At 45.7% G+C, this 22,168-nt stretch overlaps 1 protein-coding gene across 5 annotated transcripts in view; it reads left to right on the top strand.

Moving 5' to 3' along the window:
* The window catches only part of SCN3B (sodium voltage-gated channel beta subunit 3), a 25,175-nt gene extending 3,007 nt beyond the window's left edge, over positions 1–22,168 (top strand). For 3 of the 5 annotated variants that reach the window (XM_077893941.1, XM_077893943.1, XM_077893940.1), the window contains exons 3-6: positions 6,229–6,392; positions 8,944–9,169; positions 13,195–13,333; positions 17,829–22,168. In XM_077893941.1, the coding sequence (XP_077750067.1) occupies positions 6,229–6,392; positions 8,944–9,169; positions 13,195–13,333; positions 17,829–17,892 (593 nt within the window). In that variant the 3' untranslated portion in view covers positions 17,893–22,168. The remainder of the gene's footprint in view (positions 1–6,228; positions 6,393–8,943; positions 9,170–13,194; positions 13,334–17,828) is intronic. The other 2 variants (XM_077893944.1, XM_077893945.1) reach the window with 2 other exon arrangements.

Below are 22,168 nucleotides of genomic sequence, written 5' to 3'. Positions count from 1 at the left end.
TGAGGCTTAGGAGAGGTTTGTCTGGCTGGATAAGAAAGTGTGGGTAAAGCAACGGGAAATGAAGTTGCAGACAAGGGCCCGGGTAAGATTCTACAGAGCCTTTCTTCCCAAACCTTAATTTAAATGTTTAGCATCCCTGCCTGAATTCCAGGGGTGGGGGTGGGCATGCCTTTATTCCAGGCCTCTCTTAAGACTTACAGAGCTTGGCTTGGAGTCTTAGCTCTGGAGTCTTAGCTCTGCCGTTAGCTTGCTATGTAACGACCTTAGAGTATCTGGTTCCTCATAGGTAAAGTTTGGAAGTTGGAGCAGATAATGTCTAAGACTGAAGAGTAAGGAAATAGTTACAGAATATTGCTGAACTTGGCAGTGTCCACCCCTCTCTTCACTCCCACTCCCCACCGCACCCCAAAATAAAACCTTTGGAAGAGATGGGCACATTACACGCATGCTTGCTGATTCTCAGCTTCTTTATAACCAGAACACTGGTTCACAAAACTTAAAAGCTGCAGAAGCAAAGAGGGATGGTTTGGGAAACTTGATCATCAGATGTAAGAGAAAGAGCCTCAATTCACAAATGCAATTTCATTTTATTTGAATGTAATTCTAGTATTTGAAGGCCACTTCGACTAGATAAGTTCTCCCTTCCCAAGTTGATTTTTCACATGATGCAATATGAATGGAAAGACTCTTTTCCATGATATTACTTTCTGCACATATTGAAGAGTTCCCTTATTTCCTTTAACAAAGTATATAATACGTAATTAAAAAAAAAAACTCAACACTTGCCTGGTGCGTTATAGTTTGCAAAGCATTTTTCAATTCATTACTTCTTTTTGGTTACCCTATCAATCCCTGGGGGTGTTCAGGGGGAAAGTAGTATTATATCTAATTTAGAGGTGAGGAAATGAGCTCAGGGAGAGGGAAGAACTTGCTAGAGAACTCTTGTCTCCTGATTTCAACCTTCTAGTACTTATTCTAGTACCTCTTATGGACACATGTGCTGCTATGCTGGATTGCCAGATGGTTATCTGTCCTTTCATCCTTTTTCTGAGCCCCCACTCTTCCTCCCCTCCGTCACGCCATTGCCTTACCTAAAGGCCTGCTTAGCCTGTAGGTCCAGGTCTACTCTTCCAGGTGTCTGCTGTATTGGGGCATGTTTTCCTCTCTTCCTCCTAGCAGCCCACCTTGCTGCACCCCATTCTTTCAAGGATCTGCTAAGTGACTGGCTAATCTGATAGACAAATCACTTCAGGGTGTTAATATCTACAGATAACTTCATTTATTATCCTCTTTTTTAAAGTATTTACATTCTAATCAGAGTCTTTATTTATTATCTTACCACAAAGAAAAACATTCTAGAGCAAAATGGGCTTGGGGTGGGGCGAGGTGCAATGTAGTAATGCCCAAAGAAGAAAAAGAAGAAAAAGATTTGGGGGCATGAGAGGAGTGAGTTCAGTACATTACTCTCCACCTCATAATAGATCGATACCATTCCTTAGTTAAATATAATCATTAGTAATAACATCACATTCTACCTTCTCAGAAGTTTCTTCACTATTACCATGGAAATTGAAGAAGAGACCAAAGGTCCAATGATTTGGCCAAGATTATTCCAGGAGTTTATTACTTACAGTCAGCCATGTGGCTTGATTACCTGCCATATGTACAATGTTTCTTGGATATCTAGAGAGTTTTGTAGACAGAGCGGCAGTCTCCATGGGGTGGAAAAACAGATTTCACCTCTTTTTTTTTTTTAAGATTTTATTTATTCATGAGAGACAGAGAGAGAGAGAGAGAGAGACAGACAGACAGACAGAGGGAGAAGCAGGCTCCATGCAGGGAGCCCCACACGGGACTCGACCCCGGGTCTCCAGGATCACACCTTGGGCTGAAGGCGGCGCTAAACCACTGGGCCACCTGGGCTGCCCTAGATTTCACCTCTTGATGGAAGGAGCCACAAGTTATGTTAGCAAAGGTCAAGCAAAGAGGGATGAGAGGATTTTGTGGCCATTTTGTGTACTATCTAGACCCCCATGAGCAGAATTCTTATGCCTTGAAATTGAACTTTGGCCATGAGAAGGGAATCAGTCAGTAGCACTTGCTCTCTGATGATACCTTAGATTATTGTCATCTCGGGCAGCCTGGGTGGCTCAGTGGTTTAGCACTGCCTTCAGCCCAGGACCTGATCCTGGAGACCCTGGATCGAGTCCTGCATCGGGTTCCCTACATGGAGCCTGCTTCTCCCTCTGCCTGTGTCTCTGCCTCTCTCTCTCTCTCTCTTTGTGTCTCTCATTAATAAAAAATAAATAAAATCTTAAAAAAAATTATTGTCATCTCGGGAGCAACTCAGGAAAAAGGGAGACTGCCATGCTATCCATAGTCATATCCTGACTGCATAGATTCTGTTTGTCCTTCTTTAACCGTAAACGATCTGACTGTGCTTCTATTTAAGACCAATTCATCTACTTGTTCACTAAAGTACATCGCCTGTCACCTATTCAAGGGTGTTGGTCCAGTAAATTATTCCTTTTCAAACCCCAGCAGCTCTACTACCACCTTCATCCAAGCAAAACCATTGAGTTGTCTCTCGGTCTGATCAGCATACCAGCCTCTTAACTATTCTCTTTGCTTCCATACTTGTCCTTCCTCACCTCTTCCACTTATTCTCAACATAGCAGTCAGATCATGTAATTTTGTATAAATCATATCATTCTTCCACTCAGAAGACTCCAGGGTTCCCCATGTCACTCCGAGCAAAAGTCAAAATTCTAATTGTGTAGACCAGCTGTGATCTAGCCCCGGCTTATGTGTCCTTCTTTCTCACTTTGTTCCCTGTGCTTTATCATGCTCTTTGCTTTCAATAGACACTCCAACCCTAGGATCCTTGGAATGTTCTTTCCTCTACTTGGCACACTTGCTCACAGATATTCATATATTTCTTCTTTCCCTCATTTTTTTCCTTCAGTGCCTGCTCATTGTCACCGTCTCCATGAGGCTGTCCCCAATGTGCCTATGTCCCTCTTTTTACTCATAGTACTTATTGTAATGTATCTTATTTTTCTCACCCTCCCCTGGGATGTGTAGACTCCATGAGAACAGGGATGGTTTCTGTTTTGTTCCCAGCTGTATTGTCACTGCCTAGAAAAGTGCCTGGCACGTGATAAGCACACAATATATTTGTTGAATAGCTAACAAGCAGATGAAGGGTAAAATACCTTAACAAGTCATATGCGTACAAAGCACATTCCTATAAATCACTCCATAAAATACTGTATTAGATAGATGTTATTTTCAGCATGCTGTTGATGAATATACTGAGTCTCAGAGGTTAAAGAGTAGATAAACTGAGGCCTTCAGCTGCTAAGTACATCTTCATCCTGCCTCTGTATTTGTTCCTGTGCGTTCCTTGGTACATTTTCCTATCCTGCTTTGAAGCCATCATCGCTGAACTAACTTAATCTATACCAGGTCTCATTAAATATGAATATGCCCTAAGGCTGCCTGCGACACAGAGTTCTCAATACACATCCTCTATTCATTCCCAAACTTTTGCACAGACCACACCTTCTTTTCTCTTTTTTTTCAACCAGGTCAACAATCAAGACTTCAAACACATCACACTCTGAAAGTGTTTCTGATCAGTTCTTTCTAGATACAGAGCCTCTCTCCTTGGAAGTGATGGTCCATATGCAGAAGCAGGAGATCTTCTTGCAGACTACCATATAAGACCAGCCTCAGCTTGCTTGAGAGTTTTAAAACCAATTAATTTGATTTTACTTTGATGTTCTAAGTTCCATCATAGTGCCACTTGTTTGTTTTTATAGAAAGGTGACTGCCATCTGCAGTGCCTCATTCGGATACGTCCGGAGTGTTGAAAGCGTGACTACCCCATGTTCTCTGACAAATGGATCTTGAGAGCTTGTTTGTAGGTTCTAGCAGGGGAGCACAGCTTCTCATATGCCCTTGACAAAGAATGGTCCTCCTTTATAAGATTGTCCTCTTCAAGTGCACAGCTTTGGGAGGGATGCACATGGGGCAGTGAGGTAGGAAGGGGACACCTGCCTAGCCAGCCAGTTCAGCCAAATCCACCCTGGCAATCAGTGAGGTGAGAAATTCTAGTGCCACTTGTTTTTTAAACTCTGTGTTTAATAATGACAATTTTTGCCTTCAAAGTCAGTCAAATGTAATTTATTTTTTGACTCAATTAGTTAGTCAATCTCATTTTAAGCTCTAAACCTCTGTTTTTAGAATGAATTGTTTGCCAATACAGAAACAGACTAACCATTTACAGTGTAGTAGCTTTTTTTAAACTTTATTTCTTTTTTTGTATATTTTTATAGTGGAGTTCAGTTTGCCAACATATAGCATTACACCCAGTGCTCATCCGTCAAGTGCCCCCCTCAGTGCCCGTCACCCAGTCACCCCATCCTCCCACCCACCTCCCCTTCCACTACCCCTTGTTCGTTTCCAAGAGTTAGGAGTCTCTCATGTTCTGTCTCCCTCTCTGATTTCTCTCTCATTTTCTCTCCTTTCCCTTTAATCCCTTTCACTATTTTTTATATTCCCCATATGAGTGAAACCATATAATGTCTGTCCTTCTCCGATTGACTTACTTCACTCAGCATATTACCCGCCAGTTCCATTCACATTGAAGCAAATGGTGGGTATGTACTAGCTTTTAAATATCAATGTGTATGGCTTCATTTTTTTTTTAGGGCTTCTGTTTTTATTATTCATGAGAAGGTAGCATCAGAAGGGGCCCTAGAAGTCCTGATATAGGAATCTTTCATGGTCATCCCACTTTTTAATCTTCCATACAATGAAGTGTAAACTCTTTACCAAATATTTTTTTGCATTAGGTGAACAGCTTTAGCACCAGAAAACTCTTTCTCTCTCTCTTTTTTTTTAATGAGCTCAACTTACTTTCTTATAATTTCTGGAATTGGACAGAATTTATTTTCTTTTCCACAGGCCTCCCTTCAAATATTTGAAGACAGATAAGTTCTGTGTCCAAGTCAGGCACCCCCTCGTCCTCCCATCTGTTTTTCCCCAGATTTTTTCCCCAGACCCTTCTCCATCTTGCTCCCCTCTGGGCATGCACTCATTGAACAACTTTCTTTTGCAAAACGTGACACCCTGAACTGATTATAATGATCCAGATTTGTTCTGAACAGTGCAGAGGCACTGTTTCTCATTCTGTACATTGTACATCTGTTAATGCAGCCCACATTTGCACTTGCCTTGTTGGCAGCCACATCCCACTTTTGACTCATTCTGAAAGTACAGTCTGATGTACTTGCCTTTTTTTAATGGGTTACAAGTTTCTAGAGGGCGGGGACTGTAAGTCCAGACCTCCATATGGCATGTAAGGTGTTCCCCCCAATCTGACCTCTCTCCAGATTTTAACTTTGGTTCTCTCTACTCCTCTGCAAAGACGACTCTCCACTCCAGACGAGTGGTCAGTTCACTGTCTTCCTCAAGGCTGCTCCATCTCCCACCAGGCATCAGAATTACCTACATTTTTTCCATAGACTTCAGATTTAGTTACATCTCTCTGAGGCTTGCAAACATCTGACCCCTCATAGAAAGGTCTTCACAGTGTGGTTCTAGCTCCCTTTCTAGACCCCAGCCTCATCTTCCTTCTCTTTCTCTCTCCCCAGTCCCACCAGGAATAATTGTCCCTCCTCTGGGAACAGAACACATCACCAGCATGGCATTCATCATAGCCCCATTTAATGATACGTAGGAGTATGTGTTCCCTGCTAGACTATAAATGCCTTTCGGGTGTGGTTAGTGTTTCGTTCATCTTTGTGACTTAGCCTAGCATTAGGCCTGGCATAGAGTAGAGTTCAGTGAATGGTGGCTGAATGAAGGGTTGCATGGATGGTCAGTGAATGGGTGTGTGTGCGCCCCCTGTTTCCCACCAAGACTCTAAGCCTTTGAGGGTAGGGCTCTAGGCTGTACCACATCCCAGCTGCATCCTAGGAGGCTTTCGGTAAATTCTGAGTCATGCATGGCTCCTCTAGCTCACTCCCTGCCTGCTCTGAGTGAGCATCCTTGGGGAGCACAGGTGAAGATGTACATACATGTCCATGCGACTTTCAAGTTTGTCTCATGATTCTTGCTTCTTTGTCTCTTCTCCCTCCCTCTTATTCTCCAATGTTGCTCTCCTGGTACTTGCCTCCCCAATACCTCCTGTTCCTTCCCTGTCACCCGGCCTCTCTCCAGTCAGTGTCTGCTTCCCTGTGTGTGTGGAAGTGCCCTCGGAGACGGAGGCCGTTCAGGGCAACCCCATGAAGCTGCGCTGCATCTCCTGCATGAAGAGGGAGGAGGTGGAGGCCACCACCGTGGTGGAATGGTTCTACAGGCCCGAGGGCGGTAAAGATTTCCTTGTATGTCTGGCTGCTGACTCTGGCCTTTCTTCTTTCTTTTCGTTTCTTTCTTTCTTTTTTTTTTTTTCTGGCCTTTCTTTTACTTGCCTCTGCTGTTATGTGCCTGGCTCCTGAGAGTCTGGGGAATGAAGATCTGACAAATACTGGCTCTTTCTTTTCAAAGCACTGACAGCTCCCCAGCAGATAACTGACAGCCCAGCCTCTGTGAAAGGAAGGGCACTTGGCCAGCTGTGAGCAGTCCTGGTCATGAGCAGGGGAAGGGGGAGGAGAGAGAAACAGCGCTTAGAGCCTACTGTGTGCTCGGCACCCAATAAGGCACTTCGCAGGTGTTTAATTTTCTGCACCATTGGAGTGGATGGATTAAATTGGTAGAAAAATTGAAATGACACTCAGCGTCATTAAATGGAATAGCGTAGGTTAGCTTGCTGAAATCTCACAATCTCAGGGCAGTAAGAGTGACAGGAATGACCAAACTGCTCTTCAACTGGCGTGCCCAGCACAGCATCCATGATGAGTGAAATATTTAAATAGTTCTATACTGGATATTTGCTGTGCCAAGCCTCCCTAGTGGTCTCACCGCCATCGGTCCCACCAGGAACCTGCGGATCTCCTTATGTTCTAGAAACTAAGGAATCACCCTAACAGAGCAGGGAGCCTCCAAGACTCTGCCCTGTGCCGTGGCTAATGTCAATTCTGATTGGTTGGTGCCACGGCCAATGTGGTTGGTACATGCTTTGAATACCATCTTGGGGATGGCTGGACTCTGGAACCTCAATGCCTGGGTTTGAGTCTTGATTCCACCACCTATGAGCTCTGTGCCCTGGGACAGTCTGCTTCAGCCCTGTGCCTCAGTGTCCTCATCTCTAACATGGAGATGCAAACCATAGCAGCCTCAGAGAACTGTTACCTTCAAAGTTGTTAGCTTTAATTTTTAATGCATTTAGAAGAGCCCTGGAATATAGGAGGCATGATATAAGTGTTTTCTGGAGAAAAGGTATAAGTACATAAGTGAAGCTACTGAGGTCCAAAGAAGTCAAGTTGATTAGAGAGCTTAGATTCGAACTAGGGACACAAAGCTCTTTTTACTGCACTATGCCACCGTCCCAGAGGCAAGTTTCTTTCCTACAAAGACTTCTTGGAGACAACAGCAGGGTGAAGTTGAGTGTATGCTCCAATCGGGTGCCAGAACTGGAACCAGTAGACTCCCCTGAAATCTTGGGATTCGCTCAGAGTTGACTGTGACCAAGGCTAGTCCCCAGGTCACAGGCACCTGGATGTCTGGGCCAGAGGCAAAGGCCCCCAGTGGCCTCAGCCTGGTTGTGTGCTAGCCACCGACTTTGTTTCCAGGTCTGCCCAAAGTGAGTAGAAGTTGACTCAGACAGAAGAAAGGAAACTTCAGAAGGTAGTAGTGGCCGTACAAAGCAATGCTGTCTCCTAGGAATTTTTGTGAAAGTGGAAATGTTCCATATTCATGGTGTCCAGTACAGTAGCCACGAGCCACATGTGGCCACTGAGCCCTTGAAATGTGTCTTGTGAGTTTTACATTTTATTTAATTTCTAGTCATTTAATTTTTCATGTAAATAGCCACACGTGCCAAGTGGAGACCAGAATGGACAGCACAGCTGTAGAGAATAAGACGGTGGAGGTGTCTGAGAAAAGAAGTTTTGAGACCGCATTTCAGTTATTATTCAGCCCAAAGTAAAAGACATGAGGTGTGCATATCACTTTGCAGCTCTCTGCTCGTCTGTGACACTTTGGCATCCTGGGTCCCAGTCTGTCGCCCACCCAGACTGGCCACATCCCCTCAGTGAGAACCAGATCAGAGAGTCAAGTTCTGAGGCCGAGGCTTTCAAATGTCTTTGTGACTCAGGAAGCTGGCCTTCCTGGTCTCTATGCCCTGTTCTCTCACTGGTGCCCCGGTGACCCATCTTACTCTCTTTTGCTCTCTCTCTCTCTCCTTCCAATTTTTTCTTTCTCTCAGTTTCCCCCTCCTGGTCTCCTGTATGCTTCATTTACCTTTTTTAAAAATAATTTTTAAAAGATTGTGTTTATTTATTTGAGAGAGAGAGAGAGCACGAGCAAGAGGAAAGGCAGAGGGAGAGGGAGAAGCAGATGACTCACTGCTGAGCAGGGAGCCTGATTCGAGGCTTGATCCCAGGACTCTGAGATCGTGACCCGAGCTGAAGGCAGATGCTTAACCGACTGAGCCACCCAGGCGCCCCTTCACTCACCTTCTTTTGTTTTCTTTCTTTGCACCTCTTTTTTCCTGCCAGCCTCCTTCCTGCCTCCCCCTTTCTGCATCTTCCTTTGCTGTGTCTGAATATCCCGATACATGTTTACCTTTGCTCACGTTTCCCTGCCTTTCTCTCTTGCCTGCCCTCCTCCAAGCCTCCTCATCCTACACCCACGCTTGGGATCTCCTTGTAACACTGTCCCCTTTCTCCTCTGTCCATGCACAATTCTGCTCTTTTGCTCTGACCTGTCCCCATCCTGGCTCTCCCGCCCTATTTTCTCTCCTGGCCCTACTCTCTTTTGCTTCTCTACCTGCAGATCTATGAGTATCGAAACGGCCAGCAGGAGGTAGAGAGCCCCTTCCAGGGACGCCTGCAGTGGAACGGGAGCAAGGACTTGCAGGATGTCTCCATCACTGTGCTCAACGTCACCCTGAATGACTCTGGCCTCTACACCTGCAACGTGTCCCGGGAGTTTGCTTTTGAAGCACATCGCCCCTTTGTGAAGACCACACGGCTGATCCCCCTCCGAGTCACTGAGGAGGGTGAGGCTGGGGCCACAAGTTCTCTGGGGTGCCTTGCTCTTGGGGAGGGAGGACGGTGGGTTTCCACACAAATGACACCCTTGCAGAGTGCAAAACCCACTTATCCGGAGCAGTGATATCTGAACATGTCACCGTTGTCTTCCTTTAGTGGCCAGCTGAACTGCAAACTGCCTGACAGCTTGCCTCTCTGCACCTTTCCTCAAAGCAGAAAGGCTCAGAGATGACAGTAGAATGACCTTTTCCTTGATCCTCTGATTCTCATCCTTGGAGAAAGAGGACGGCCTCCATGAGGCCTAAAGCTGCCAAACCAGCTACACCTGCTTCTCTGGCTTGTGTTGAATCCCTGACTCGATGGGCACAGGGAATCTCATGAGGATATCTGGAGGCCGTCTAACCCTCTTGTGTGTAAGCCACACGTAGCCCTGAACCATCCATGTTCAGACTCCAGCAAGCCTCCAAGTCCCCCGCGGGACTTTTTAAAATGCAGACTTTCTGATTCGGTAGATAGAGCCTGGGAATTTGCACACCTAACGAATTGCCAGGAGATGCCCATGCTGCTGGGGACCACACTTTGAGAACCACTGCTCTAAACCAGAGTTTGACCATCTTTTGTCTTCTGTCTCCCTCCACAGTAATCACACAAGCAACCCTCCTTCCCCATCCCCGGCATCTCTCATCACATAACCTCATTCTTGACTGGGAGAAAAAAAAATACCACCTTTCTGGTCTTTAGTTTAAAATCTTCAGATTTCCCACAGCTAGTTTCTTGTTAGCAAAGTGGGCAGAGGGGACTTTTCCTTCTACTTCTTTTCCTTCTACTGCCAACGCAACTCAAATGTCTCTGTTTTAATCTGGTCCGGAATCTTGAGAGTTGAAGTTTGAGTGTTCTCAAACACCATTCTCATTCTGCCTTCAAGGGACTCCGGGAGTTGCGGCTCCTAGCCCCTTGCTAACACTCCCTCACGTGTCAGAAGAGTGATATATGCACCTCCTTTTGTGTTTTCTCATCCAGGTTAAATGATGGTTCCCTTTTTTCTAGCCTGTTCTCAGGCGATCTATTTCTGGCATTATCACTGCCCCAAGATACAGGATGGTGAGCGGGCAAGAGGTGTGGGGCATGAAAGAAGAGGTCAAGATCAAGAAAGGGCTCTTCCTAGGATTCCCAAGAACCCTGACTTCCAAGTCACGAGTCTGATTTTTTTTCTCATGTTATTGTGATAGAATTCATGAAGCACACTTGAGAGCAGATGGCAGGGCAAGAGATGTCATGATTTGGTCCTGATGAGGACAACAGGACTAAAACGAGTAGGTCAATTCTGAACGAGCAGAAGCACCCTTGGACCACTGGCATTTAGGCCTGATGAGCTGTCTTCCCCCTCTGAGCACATCTCCTCTTGTGTACCTGGAATGGGTTGGACTGGAAGCTCTCTAAGGTATTTTTCTGTTCAGAAGTTCCATTATCCTCTCTGTTTACACACCTCTTCTCCCCGGGGAAGAGAAGCCGGCGCCCTCTACTGCTCACCACCAGGAACTTGGCTGTGCCCGCCGGACCCTGGGAAGGTGCCTGTCTCACCCGCTGCTCTCTCAGGCTTTTGCCTCCAGTGGAAAGGGTGGCGAAGCTGAACCAGGCCGCCTGCTGGGCACCAGAGCAAGGCTTGGGCCACAATAGAAGGAAAACAAGTCTGTCATCAGAACCACAGAGCCTCTCGGAATGGTAGGGCTGGAGGGAAGCTTGGCTCTCATTTCATCCAGGTGTTCTGAACAAAGAGCAGGAGTCAGAATCGCCCAGAGGGCTTTCCTTCAGTGTAGACATCTCTGTACACTCCTGTGGGTATGTGTGAGTTCGGCAGTTGGAGTGAGGTCTGGCTTATGTCATAGAAATGACTCCCCAGGTGATTGCTTGGAGGGTGCGGCTCTGGTGCCTCTCATTTTGTGGTGGGGAGATCAGTGAGGGGCTTGCCTAGGGACATGAAGCAAATTAGCACCAGGTGCAGGACTACAAGCCAGATCTTTCGCCCACCAGGCTACCTCTCTGTCCATTGACTCTTTTTCCTTCTACTACCATCCCACTCCTTGCTACTCTTTTTTTCTTCTCCTTCGTTTCATGACTTTTTTCCTTCCTTCCTTCCTTCCTTTTCCTTTTCCTTTTCCTTTGTGACCCCATGGCAGCCTGAGAACACCCCCACCCACATTCACTGCTCTCATGAGGCTCAGAGCCACACGCTCCACCTTGACACACCCCACTACATTTCCTCCATTCCTATGTTCTCCCAGAATCTCTCTGGTTCTCTTTGTTCAAGATGAACTTATCCTGCCCTTAGCTCTGACCTCCTGGCTCTAAGACAAAAATCTGAGATCTCTTCACCTAGAAGTGACTAAAAATACTGAGCATGGATGGCTTCTTCCTGTGTTACTACTTCCAGGCTATTGCATTTAAAAAGCATGTTCCTTGAGATGAATGCATCACAAATCAGGTAATGTCGAGCCCACAAAAAGGCATTTGATGTGCATGGTGTTCTTCTGTGCCTCAAGCTCCATCTATGACCTCTAGCCTCAGGAGGTCCAGCATCCAGGAAACGTGGGTGATCCTGGAGTCTTTGGACTGCTTCTCAGAGCTGAGGGTCATGGTAGGAGCTATTCTGTGCTTTTAATGAGCGAGGCCTTATGGATGACCGGGGCCTATGAATAACCGAGGAGCATGAATCTAATTCACTGGTAGGAGTTAGCAACAGAATATGTGGCTGCAATCTTCTTTCCCACGAGAAAGGAAGATGTATCAGGACAATTTGCCATATATCATATTTTAATTGTCATTTTGGTTGGCCGTGAAACAAAGATCGATACTTATTTATATTCATTCATTCAACAAATACTTATTGAGTACTTCAGACATGCCGGGATGAAACGACAGGTGGATAATTCAGAAATATGTAAAACGTGTTCTTAATAAGCAAACACCAGAGAAGAGAGAGAAACACATCACAATAACAACGGACGGATGAGAAAAAGTGCTCAGAGGAGAGGCTGAGGCAGGTTTCACAGAGTGGGGGACTTTGGTGGCACTGGGAAGAATGGTCAGGGGATGGAAAAGCAGGAGAGGATATGGGGACAGAGGTAGCAGAGGGAGTCCAGTCACAGAAGGGGAAATGAAGAAGGGGAAAGAGGGTGAAGAAAAGTCCACAGATCCCCAAAGACCACAGTGTATATGAGAAGTGACATTTTGCTGGTGCATCAAGCAGAAATGAGGAGAAAAGAGCCCGACTGTGAATGGTCCCACATGCCCTGTTAACAGAGTTTGGTCTTTCTCCTGAGGGCAGCATGGAACACGGAGGGTTTTAAGCATGAAAATGGCAGGATCAGGTTTGTGTTTCAGAAAGTCTGCTTAATACATGGGATGCTCCAGTTCTCATTTCTGTTTGGTTTTGGGATGACCTGGCAGAAAAGTGGGCTGGGAAGGACCCTGTTTCCCATCCAGACATGGAGAGAGCACACCCAGACCACAGGCAGGCTGACCGTACTGGCCCCACATATGTGTCCCACCCTCTCTCCCTCTGCCACCCTAAGCTCAGAGGACACAGGTGGTTGGACGGGATACGCTCCCCACATCTGTGTGGACCTTCACATCTCACAAGATATTCTTGAACACACCAGGTAATGCAATGGTGTGAACGGTTTTACCCTTGCCTTACATTTTAGGCAAATGGTCTCAAATAAGGGCAATGATGATTCACACGAAATAGGGACGCAGCTCTTATATCTCAGGCCGTTCCAAGATTGCTTCCACTGTTCTATTATTTCTTCCACTCCTCATTCCTCCTCAACCCCCACCCCAGAAGAAAGTAGGTGAGAAAGCTGACAGACAGGAGCATCAGAGGATATTAAATCACTCTGAAGCCTTCTTGAGTTCCTTAGAACCAGTGCTTACTTAAGCCATACTTAAAAATAGGTCTCATATATCTCTGACCCAGTGACAGCTCTGGGTTTGTTGGACATGCACATTCTAAGCCTCATTGTCCCCCTTGCAGCTGGAGAGGACTTCACTTCTGTGGTCTCAGAGATCATGATGTACATCCTGCTGGTCTTCCTCACCTTGTGGCTGCTCATTGAGATGATATATTGCTACAGGAAGGTCTCAAAGGCTGAAGAGGCGGCCCAAGAAAATGCGTAAGTTCTAAGATGCCAACATAATGTTAGCTGGCCCCTTCGAGTGCTTGCTGTCACGGGTGAGGTGCTAAGCAATTGACACAGTCCTCCACTCTCCTCACCACGATCTTCAAGGGAGGCTGAATTAATATACCCACAGATGAGAAAACTGAGCTCGGGAGAGTTTGCCCAAGGCCATTGTAAGAGGCAAAGCAAGGTTTGATTTGTGTCTGCTAACTCCTAACCGGTACTGTTAACCTCTGATGTAAAAGCCCATAAGCTAAAAACAAAACAAAACAAAACAAAAAACCATAAGCTGCCATCACAATCCTATGAAGTTAGCATTATTATGACCATCTTATAGATGCTAACACAGGCCTATAGAGGTTAAGTGGCTTGCTGAGGCCACAGATACTGAGAGGAGAGGCTGGGATTTAGGCCCATCTATTCCAAACATTCATGTTTTTGTGTCACTCTCAGCCATTTGTTGTACACTGTGGAACTCACCAGGCCACCTGGGCACTGCCTTTTATTAGCTACGGAGCTCCGAGCCACATGTTCTTCATCCTGGACCTTGGCAGCAATCGAATACCCATGTAGGGGCTCTCATTCCCCAATGTCCAGAGTGTGCCTTTGCCATTTTCGCCAAAGCCCTGGTCACTCAGGAGTGAGCACATCTAAGCAATGGTGAGGTGTGAGGGTCGAAGAGGCCGCTCTGGCCTGTTGTTCAGGGAGAAGAAAAACAGAACTCCTAGATTAAAAGGCTAGCAACATCGCTGAAGCGGTATCCTAAAAACCATAGGCTTTTATCACTTAAAAATGTTTGATAAAGAAAGTGTTTTGCATGATATCTATGATCTCAGAAAAGTACAAATTACAACTGATATGAGGATAGAAAATAATGTGCTGGAGAGGCTGTCATTCCTGATGAAACCTGGGTGCTTGGATTTTAGTGCTTGGACAGAAAGTGCCTACAACTCGGCCAGCACAAAAGACAGAGCTGGAACCGAGGCCCCCAGCAGAGCCAGGATCCCCCAAGGGCTACAACATATGCAAAGGACAGACCAGAAAATCCGTCCACCAACCTGGGGGAAAACCCAAGGAGACTTACCTATCTTGGCCTGACTCCCAGATAGAAACATAAAAGATTCTTGAGAATGAGTAACCACAAGCCTGCACTCACAATGTTCGGGATTTAAATTTATACTACCTACAGGATCCAGAAGTCTCTAAGCTGAAAAATTCAATTAAAAAATTAGTCCCCAGACAGTGATAACCATGTAGAAGCAAATGAAAACCCATTCTGAAGGGACCGTCTCTGAGCTGAGGCTTACCAGGATTCCCCACACTCAGTGCTGCTGAGTCTGATTTCAGTCTGATCCAAAGCTACAAGCTGCAGCAGGACATGAGCCAGCACAAGCAAGAGAAGAAACAAATGGCAGGATTCAATCCCAGGAACTTCAGACACTTGGTAGAACTTAGAAAACGAGTCGGTCTAAAAGAGTTAAAGCAATACAAGGATGAACCAGGAGCATACGAATATAATAAGTTGCTAAGGAAAACCAACAGGCAGATTTTTAAATAGGAATTTAAGAAATCTGGACGTGAAACAGGTAGTCAATAAATTTTAAAACCCTGTGGAAGGGTTCAGCAGATCAGATGCAGACGAGCAGGACGTCAACATAAGGAAGTCAAACAGAATGAAGCGCAGAGATCTAAACAGATGGACTAGTGCAATGAAACACGAAGAAGGAAATGGAGAGTGTCCATCAGAATAGGACAGACGAAATGGAGGAGAAACAATATCCAGAGATACAGTGGCTGAGAAAAAGCACTTCTCCTCCGATCCAGGAAGCACGACGTGTCCTGAGCAGGATACATACTAAATCAAAACACCAGTCATCTCTGAACTGCTGAAGGGCAGCTACTCAGGTAACCTCCAGCAAACACCGGCTGGGTTGGAACGGCCAATAATTTAGAAACATGTCTCGCTTCTATTCAATATTAAATTGCAGAACCTAGGTAATGTACTCAGTAAATACAAAGTTAAAAAAAAAAAAAGAGTAAAAACTATAAGGGAAGACACCCAAGTATCCTGATTCACACTCAGTATATTTATCTGTCGTTGGTTATCTATCTCCTCTGAAGTTTCCCAGGTGTGATGGGAGGACAAAGATAGACCAAAGGAAGAGGCCGGCCACTCCGGATTGGTAGGTGGAGGGTTGAATAAGTCAGGGAAGTTACTTACAAAACTCTTTTTTTTTTTTTTTTTTTTAAGATTTTGTTTATTGATTCATGAGATACACAGAGAGAGGCAGAGACCCAGGCAGAGAGAGAAGCAGGCTCCCTACAGGGAGCCCGATATGGGACTTGATCCCAGGATTCTGGGATCATGTACTGGGCCAAAGGCAAACACTCAACCACTGAGCCACCCAGGCGACCCTTACCAGGCTTTTCTTTTTTTTTTTTTTTTTTACCAGGCTTTTCTTGAGCAGCCACAAGACAAGCCTGCTAGAATCTTAAAGGTTTGTATAGAGGCCTTAACTAGGTTCAGACAGGATATTGTCCAGATAAGTCTCAACCTCACATCACTGTCTTAAGGCTGGGTCTCTGGGGCAGCTTTTGGGAGGGAAGGCAAGCAGAGGCACACTCCAAGGAAAGCAGGGTGGGGAGCCCCTGGCTGCGGGGGTCCAGCTCACAGGTCACCCAGCAACCACGTCCTCTCCATGACCTCCTCCACTGACATGGGAAATCCAAGGCCATCTATGGACAAACCCTTAGAGCTAATGAGAACATTCCACAAGATTGTAGATGCAAATCAAAACGTAAACCTATAAAAACCACCTCTAGCCCAGCCACAATCATTTAGAGAAACAACGAGATATCTAAAACATTTGAAAAAATTTCCATTACAGTAGCAACAAATACTCTCCAGTACCTGGGAATAATACATTTGATAAAAATGTGCAAGACCTTTAAGGAGACAATTACGACACTTTACTGAAAGACTTAAGACCTAAATAAATGGGAGAATAAAACCTACTGATGCAAAACAGGACAGTTCTCTCTGAAATTAATCTGTAAATTCAATGACATTTCAATCAAAATACCTATTGGATTGTTCAAGGAGCTCAATTAGTGGATCTTAAAAGTCAAGTGGAAGACCAAAGGGCCAAAACCAATCCAAACCAAGTGATGGCCAGACAGTGAATATTTTCTACACAGGGTCTCTTTGGTTTTGCTTCTTGGTTTGCAGTCCTTCCAACCTTTCTTAGCTCATGAGCCATAGTTTGCCCATACCAAAGAAAGAACAATATTAGGGAAGATGGCTGGTAGAGCTTTTCCTATCAGATATGAAGATTTCTTACAGAGCTATTAAAGAACTTGTTGATATTGACATAAGCATACAGCATGGACAACGAGTACAAAACCGAGAGCCTCCCAAATAATTCAATACATATATTCAATTTTCTATAACTAGTATATGACAGAAGTGGCCCCACAATTACAGAAGGAAAAATGAACTTTCTAATAAGTGGTATAAAGACAATGCCTTATCCATACGGTAAAGAAAATAAGAGTCCCCATCTCTCACACTAAACAAAGATAAGTTCTAAGTGGATTTAAAGACGAGGTAAAATGTGCAACTTGAAAATTCGATGAAGGGAAAATATAAGACACTATCGTCATTACCTGAGGATAGAGCGGATTTCTTCAAATACCAGAGGCACAGAGTGGGAAGAAGGATAATTTTCACAACACTATGTGTGAAGACCAATTGTTCATGACATGAATCCATAAGCAAAGGTTAGAGACAAACAAGAGACTGGGAGGAGATATTTTCAAGACGTGAAACCATCCAAGAAAAATCCTGGGTGGCTCAGTCAGATCAGCAGCCAGCTCTTGATTTTGGCTTAGGTCATGATCTCAGGGTCCTGGGATCGAGCCCTGTGTTGCTCGAGCTCCATGCTCAGCAGGGAGATTGCTTCAGGATTCTCTCTCTTCCTCCGCCTCTCCCTCTCTAAAATAAATGAATAAATCTTTAAAAAAGAAAAAAAAAGGAAAGAAAGTAGAAAGAAAGATCCCTGAGAAAAAGACATATGTCAACAAGCAAAGAACAAATTACAGAAGCAGAAACCCACGCCACCTAAAAACTTATGAAAAGATGTACACCATCAGCAATAATCAGGAAAATGGATATGAAAGCAACTCTAAAATATCATTTCACACCCATTGGTGTGGCGCGACATTTTCACTGAACAACAGGGGGTCCTTAGATCCGTGTAGATAAATAGGAAGATTCATGCATTGCTAGTGGAAGGAAAAAAGAGAAACAACACCTAGTCTTCTAGTCCCTGCTGCAAGGGCCACTCTGGTTTTCTCTTGGGATCCAGAGGCAGAAGGAAATGCAGAGCTCTTCTGCAGACATCCTGGTTTCTGCGCTCCTTCCCTTTCCTTGGGTTCCCACCCCTGGGGACAAAAGTACTGATGTCCTTCCCTGTCTGTCCTCCTCCAGGTCTGACTATCTTGCCATCCCGTCAGAGAACAAAGAGAGCTCCGCGGTCCCCGTGGAGGAGTAAGAAGGGCGGGCCTGAGGTGATGTACCGGGAAGGGCAGGGAAGTGGCATCAGGATGGCTGCTTGTCCAAGTGGCTCTGTCCACCCACATCCAAGTGACTTTCAATCTGACCCCTTAGACTTCTACCCTACCCAGAGTCCCCACCCTCAGGGTATTTCTTTACTTCAGTGATGCCCAGGTCAAGCCCTTCAGCTCTACGTCAAGCCCTTCAGAAGGTGAATTGCTTTGGCCTGAGGGTTGGAGCAACTTGGACTTCTTACCACGGCGACAAAAAGTCATCCCCCCACTCCCTCCTTGTAAGGACTGTGGATTTGGTGAGAGTCTTTGGCTGGGCTGGACGGGGCCAGGCCGGAAATTCTGAGTGAGTTGTTTTATCATTGGTAGGTGGTCTGAACACTGAAGGACTGAATATCCCAGGTTCAGTGCTGTCAACAGCACCAGGAGGGTGCCCCACGGGCCACATCGCTTCCCTTCTTGCCTCCCTCCTTCTATTCACTCATCATGCATCCGCTCACCTCTGAGCTTTCACCTCTGACTTCCTGACTCCATCAGACCTCTACACACCAGAAGACTTTGCCAGAACTGAGGAGCTAACATTTCTACACTGACTCAAGCTCGCCCTGTCCCAGCTTTCAAGCAAGGAGCTCCCATGCCAACTGGCCTTCTTCCCTGCGATCTGAATGACTTTGTACAAATGCTGGAGATGGCACATCCCTTTGTCCCTGACTGGCTGGAACTGGCTCATTCTTCACTGCTGCAAGTGAATGGATGTCTTAATGGAAGGAAGCAGGAATGAATAATTCGGGTTAAAATAAGAGTGTTGTGGTGTGGGATTCCTTGAAGTCAGTTTTTTCATGTTCCTGGCCCACTTACTAGAGCATCAGAGCAAAGCATGCCTTTCTAGATTCTTCGGTGATAGAAAGTTTACTAAGCATGGACCACAATGTTCTCGGAACTTGGTACTCTAGGGCTAGATCCCAATAGGTCTCTCGAAGGCCTACATTGGGCTCAGTCCTTCAAGAAGCCAAAGACAGAAGTGGCTCTTAAAAGTCATACAATGTGTTCCTAACCCTCTTAGGGTAATGTGCACTGGAACAGAAATTCCTACATTCTTCCTCTCAGAATTCCTGTAGATCAGTATTATTCCTCATTAGGAGACAACTGGGCCTCAGACTGAGCTCAACTAAAGAGACTTCAGAGGATAAACTGAAGCATAGTAAGCCTGAGGTTGCTGCCCAGTTGAGACTTTCAGAGATGGGATCCTTTCGTTTTTAAAAAAGATCCTGAAACTGGGCCTGGCCACGGCCATGCCTCTCTCACAAGCACAGGGGTGGAGTGCCCGGCTGAGGTTAACTGATGGATCCAGGTAACCGGAAGCTGGCCAAAAGGCACGGAGCAGGACATGGGGTACACTGGAAGAATTTCCTTAGGGAAAAGATTTGTGAACATGAAAAATCCTCCAGCAGGAGGTTGCATCTGGGAATATTTAAACTAAGAAATGTGCTTTTTAGTCTCAGATGGATGATGTGTGAATGAGTGAAGTGACAGGAAGGACAGATTCGGTGGCTTCCAAACATTTCACCCGTGAATCCATGATGTCTAGTTGTTGGGGTATTTTTTGTGTGTGTGTGGATTTGGGGAGAGCAGAGGCACTCTGAAAAAATTTTACCATCTCGTGTCATTTTAATTGAGTGGCTGGTCCAAGGGTGATGTCCTTGAGTACCTAGGGAGGAGGAAGGGGGAGCCTGCTTTAGGGGATATGAGAGCTTGTAAGTGGTGGGGCTCAGCAAGTGAGAGGCCCCTCAGATCTGGGGGGACTTATGGGGAAAGATCACAGTCCGCTGGTGCTGGGCCTCACCCGACACTTTTTTTTTTTTTCCCAACTCTTCCATCCTTAGGGGGAGTAATTGAAACAAGTCCTTGTTCACATCTACAAAGTCCAATTTTATTGAAGAAAATACTTGCAGTAAACTCAAGGCCTTTCTCAGCGGTGATTTTCCACACACTTCCTCTGACATAGGGGACAGAATATGGATCATTTTTCATGCTTTGCAGTTAGGAAGATGGGCGCAGATTGGTGTGAGGTCTCCCAGCCCCATGGCTGCGGGTGGCCGAGCTTACGGCACAGCTACTTACTACCAGCCTACCGTCCTCTTGCTTCTAGTAGATGATGCATCTCACTCCGAATCAAGCCGTATGCATGATGGCAGCCTTTTTTTCTTTTTAAAAAGCCCAACCCAGGTATTTCCTAAGTGGTTTTTAATGAGCTCAATGGCACCTATCATTCCCCCCACCCCCCGCCATTTATCTTTTACAAGGTATCTTCCCTCTTCTTTTCTTTTTCTTAACTTCTCCACCCTTCCCATCCTCAACTCTGTCATTAGAGCGATTTGGCTTACACAGTGCTTTCCTCTTTGCTACCTTAGTTCTCCTCAGCGGGCCCTGTGACGTGGGTATTAACTGATACCCAAGTAACAGAGGAGCACACTGAGGCTGCCTGAGGCCGAGCAGCTTTACATCGTACATTCGTACAGCTGGTTAAGTGGAGAGCTGTCTCACCTTCGCCTGTCTTGCATGTCCCGAGGTGTTGGACGTCTCTCACCCCAACCCCACTCAGCGGTTCCTCTGCCACTTTGCTTCTAGCAGCTGCTTGCAAGTGTGCTTTGAGGGTCTGTCTAGTTTTGGTTTTCTCCTTCTGGTTGGTTTGCACATCGCTCTTTCTCCTGAATTGCAACTCAACAACTTCCTGGGAGACTTGATCAGGACTACAAAACTAAGGGTACTGTGATCCCCAACCTGCTTCAGATCCTCCCCACTCTCCATTTCTCCCCATACTCCTCAAGGACCCAGACCAAATGTGCATTGCTCTGGAAAATTCATCTGGCATGTTGTTCTTATTAAAGGGCTTAGAAATGTTCTCAAGGGCTACTATTAATTTAGGAACCCCATCTGTTGTCTTGGTGCTGGATATTTCCCATGACTGATCCCTAAATAACACTAAAGGCCAAGCAAGGCTGGGTCTGAATTTTCTTTTCCTACTGCTTAACAGCCAAGAACTTGATTGCTCAACTCAATTGGCGCTGTAGACACCCTGCCCTCCTGACCTTTACTGCCAGCTGAAGTCTTAGAGCACAAGCCCGACTCCTGCATGTTAATACCATTGACAGAGCCTGTCCCTACCCCAACCTTTATTTTCTATCTGTTTAAAGGCATTATCCTTTATTTTCTCCGTCCCCCAACACCCCCACACCCAGATTTCTGATTCTCTGAGTTTCTGCTTTCTCTGTCTATGCCCAACTAGACAGGTTAGTAGGAAAGGACTTTTTCAAAGCAGGAATATGCTGAAGATACATGTACAGCAGTGAATGGTTAAGATAGTAGCTCCCTCCTCTCCCCACAAAACTACTAGATCAAAAAAGGAAAGCACACCCAACTCAGAATCTGTGAACCTACCTGACATCAGAGGGGAGAGGCTGTATAATTGGCATCTTTGCAGGAAGACGCAAGAGCCAGACACATTTCGGAACAGATCTTGGTTCCCTTTCCCCCAGTTAACACAGAAGTGGAAAAATACACCAAAAAAAAAGCTTTCCTCTTCCCTCCTTTTGTAAATGAAATTCCCCAACCCAGTGAATTCACCTAGTCTCCGTGAGTGTATCTGAGTAGTACTGGTGTGTTCATCCTCCGATGTTCATCCATTCTGCATTTCAACATGCACTCTGTCTCGAGTACCAATCTGGAGCCTCAGTGTACCCCATGGCCTTAGGTCTGCGAAATACCACCATCCAAGCTCTTCCTAATCTCTGAAACTCCACTGTGGTAGGTAACTGGTGTTGAGCTATCTTGAGTTTGTAGTAGGACCCAGTAGATAAGCACATGAAGCAAGTCTGAGTTGTGGTAGGTCAGACTTAAGCCCTACCATAGACCAGCTAAGCCTCAAAGCTGGTAATAACCCCCTTTTCCCCTGAATCACCATCCGGCAAGAGCTGCATCTGATGGCAGTGTGTGTGATGGGGGGTGGCGGTGGGGCTGCGGAAGCACGAGTGCTTGCAGATTTGAGAAACACCATCAAACACAATTAGCAAACTCTTGCACCTGATGGATCTCTTTGCCCTATTGTCACCTTCTTACTGCTTGTTCTCGGTTTCCCCCAGCCAACCTTTTCCTGAACTCTAGAAATGTTGTTCCCGATCACCCAAGCTCTCCACAACCTAATGCCAGTATGTAGTGTTTTCCAGGAAATACCCTGTTTGTGTCAATAAAGTGTCTCTAAATGCA

This window comes from Canis aureus, chromosome 3 (assembly GCF_053574225.1).
Source record: "Canis aureus isolate CA01 chromosome 3, VMU_Caureus_v.1.0, whole genome shotgun sequence".
NCBI lineage: Eukaryota > Metazoa > Chordata > Mammalia > Carnivora > Canidae > Canis > Canis aureus.
Note: the sequence above shows the minus strand (reverse complement) of the source record. Positions and strands in the feature narration are given on the sequence as shown.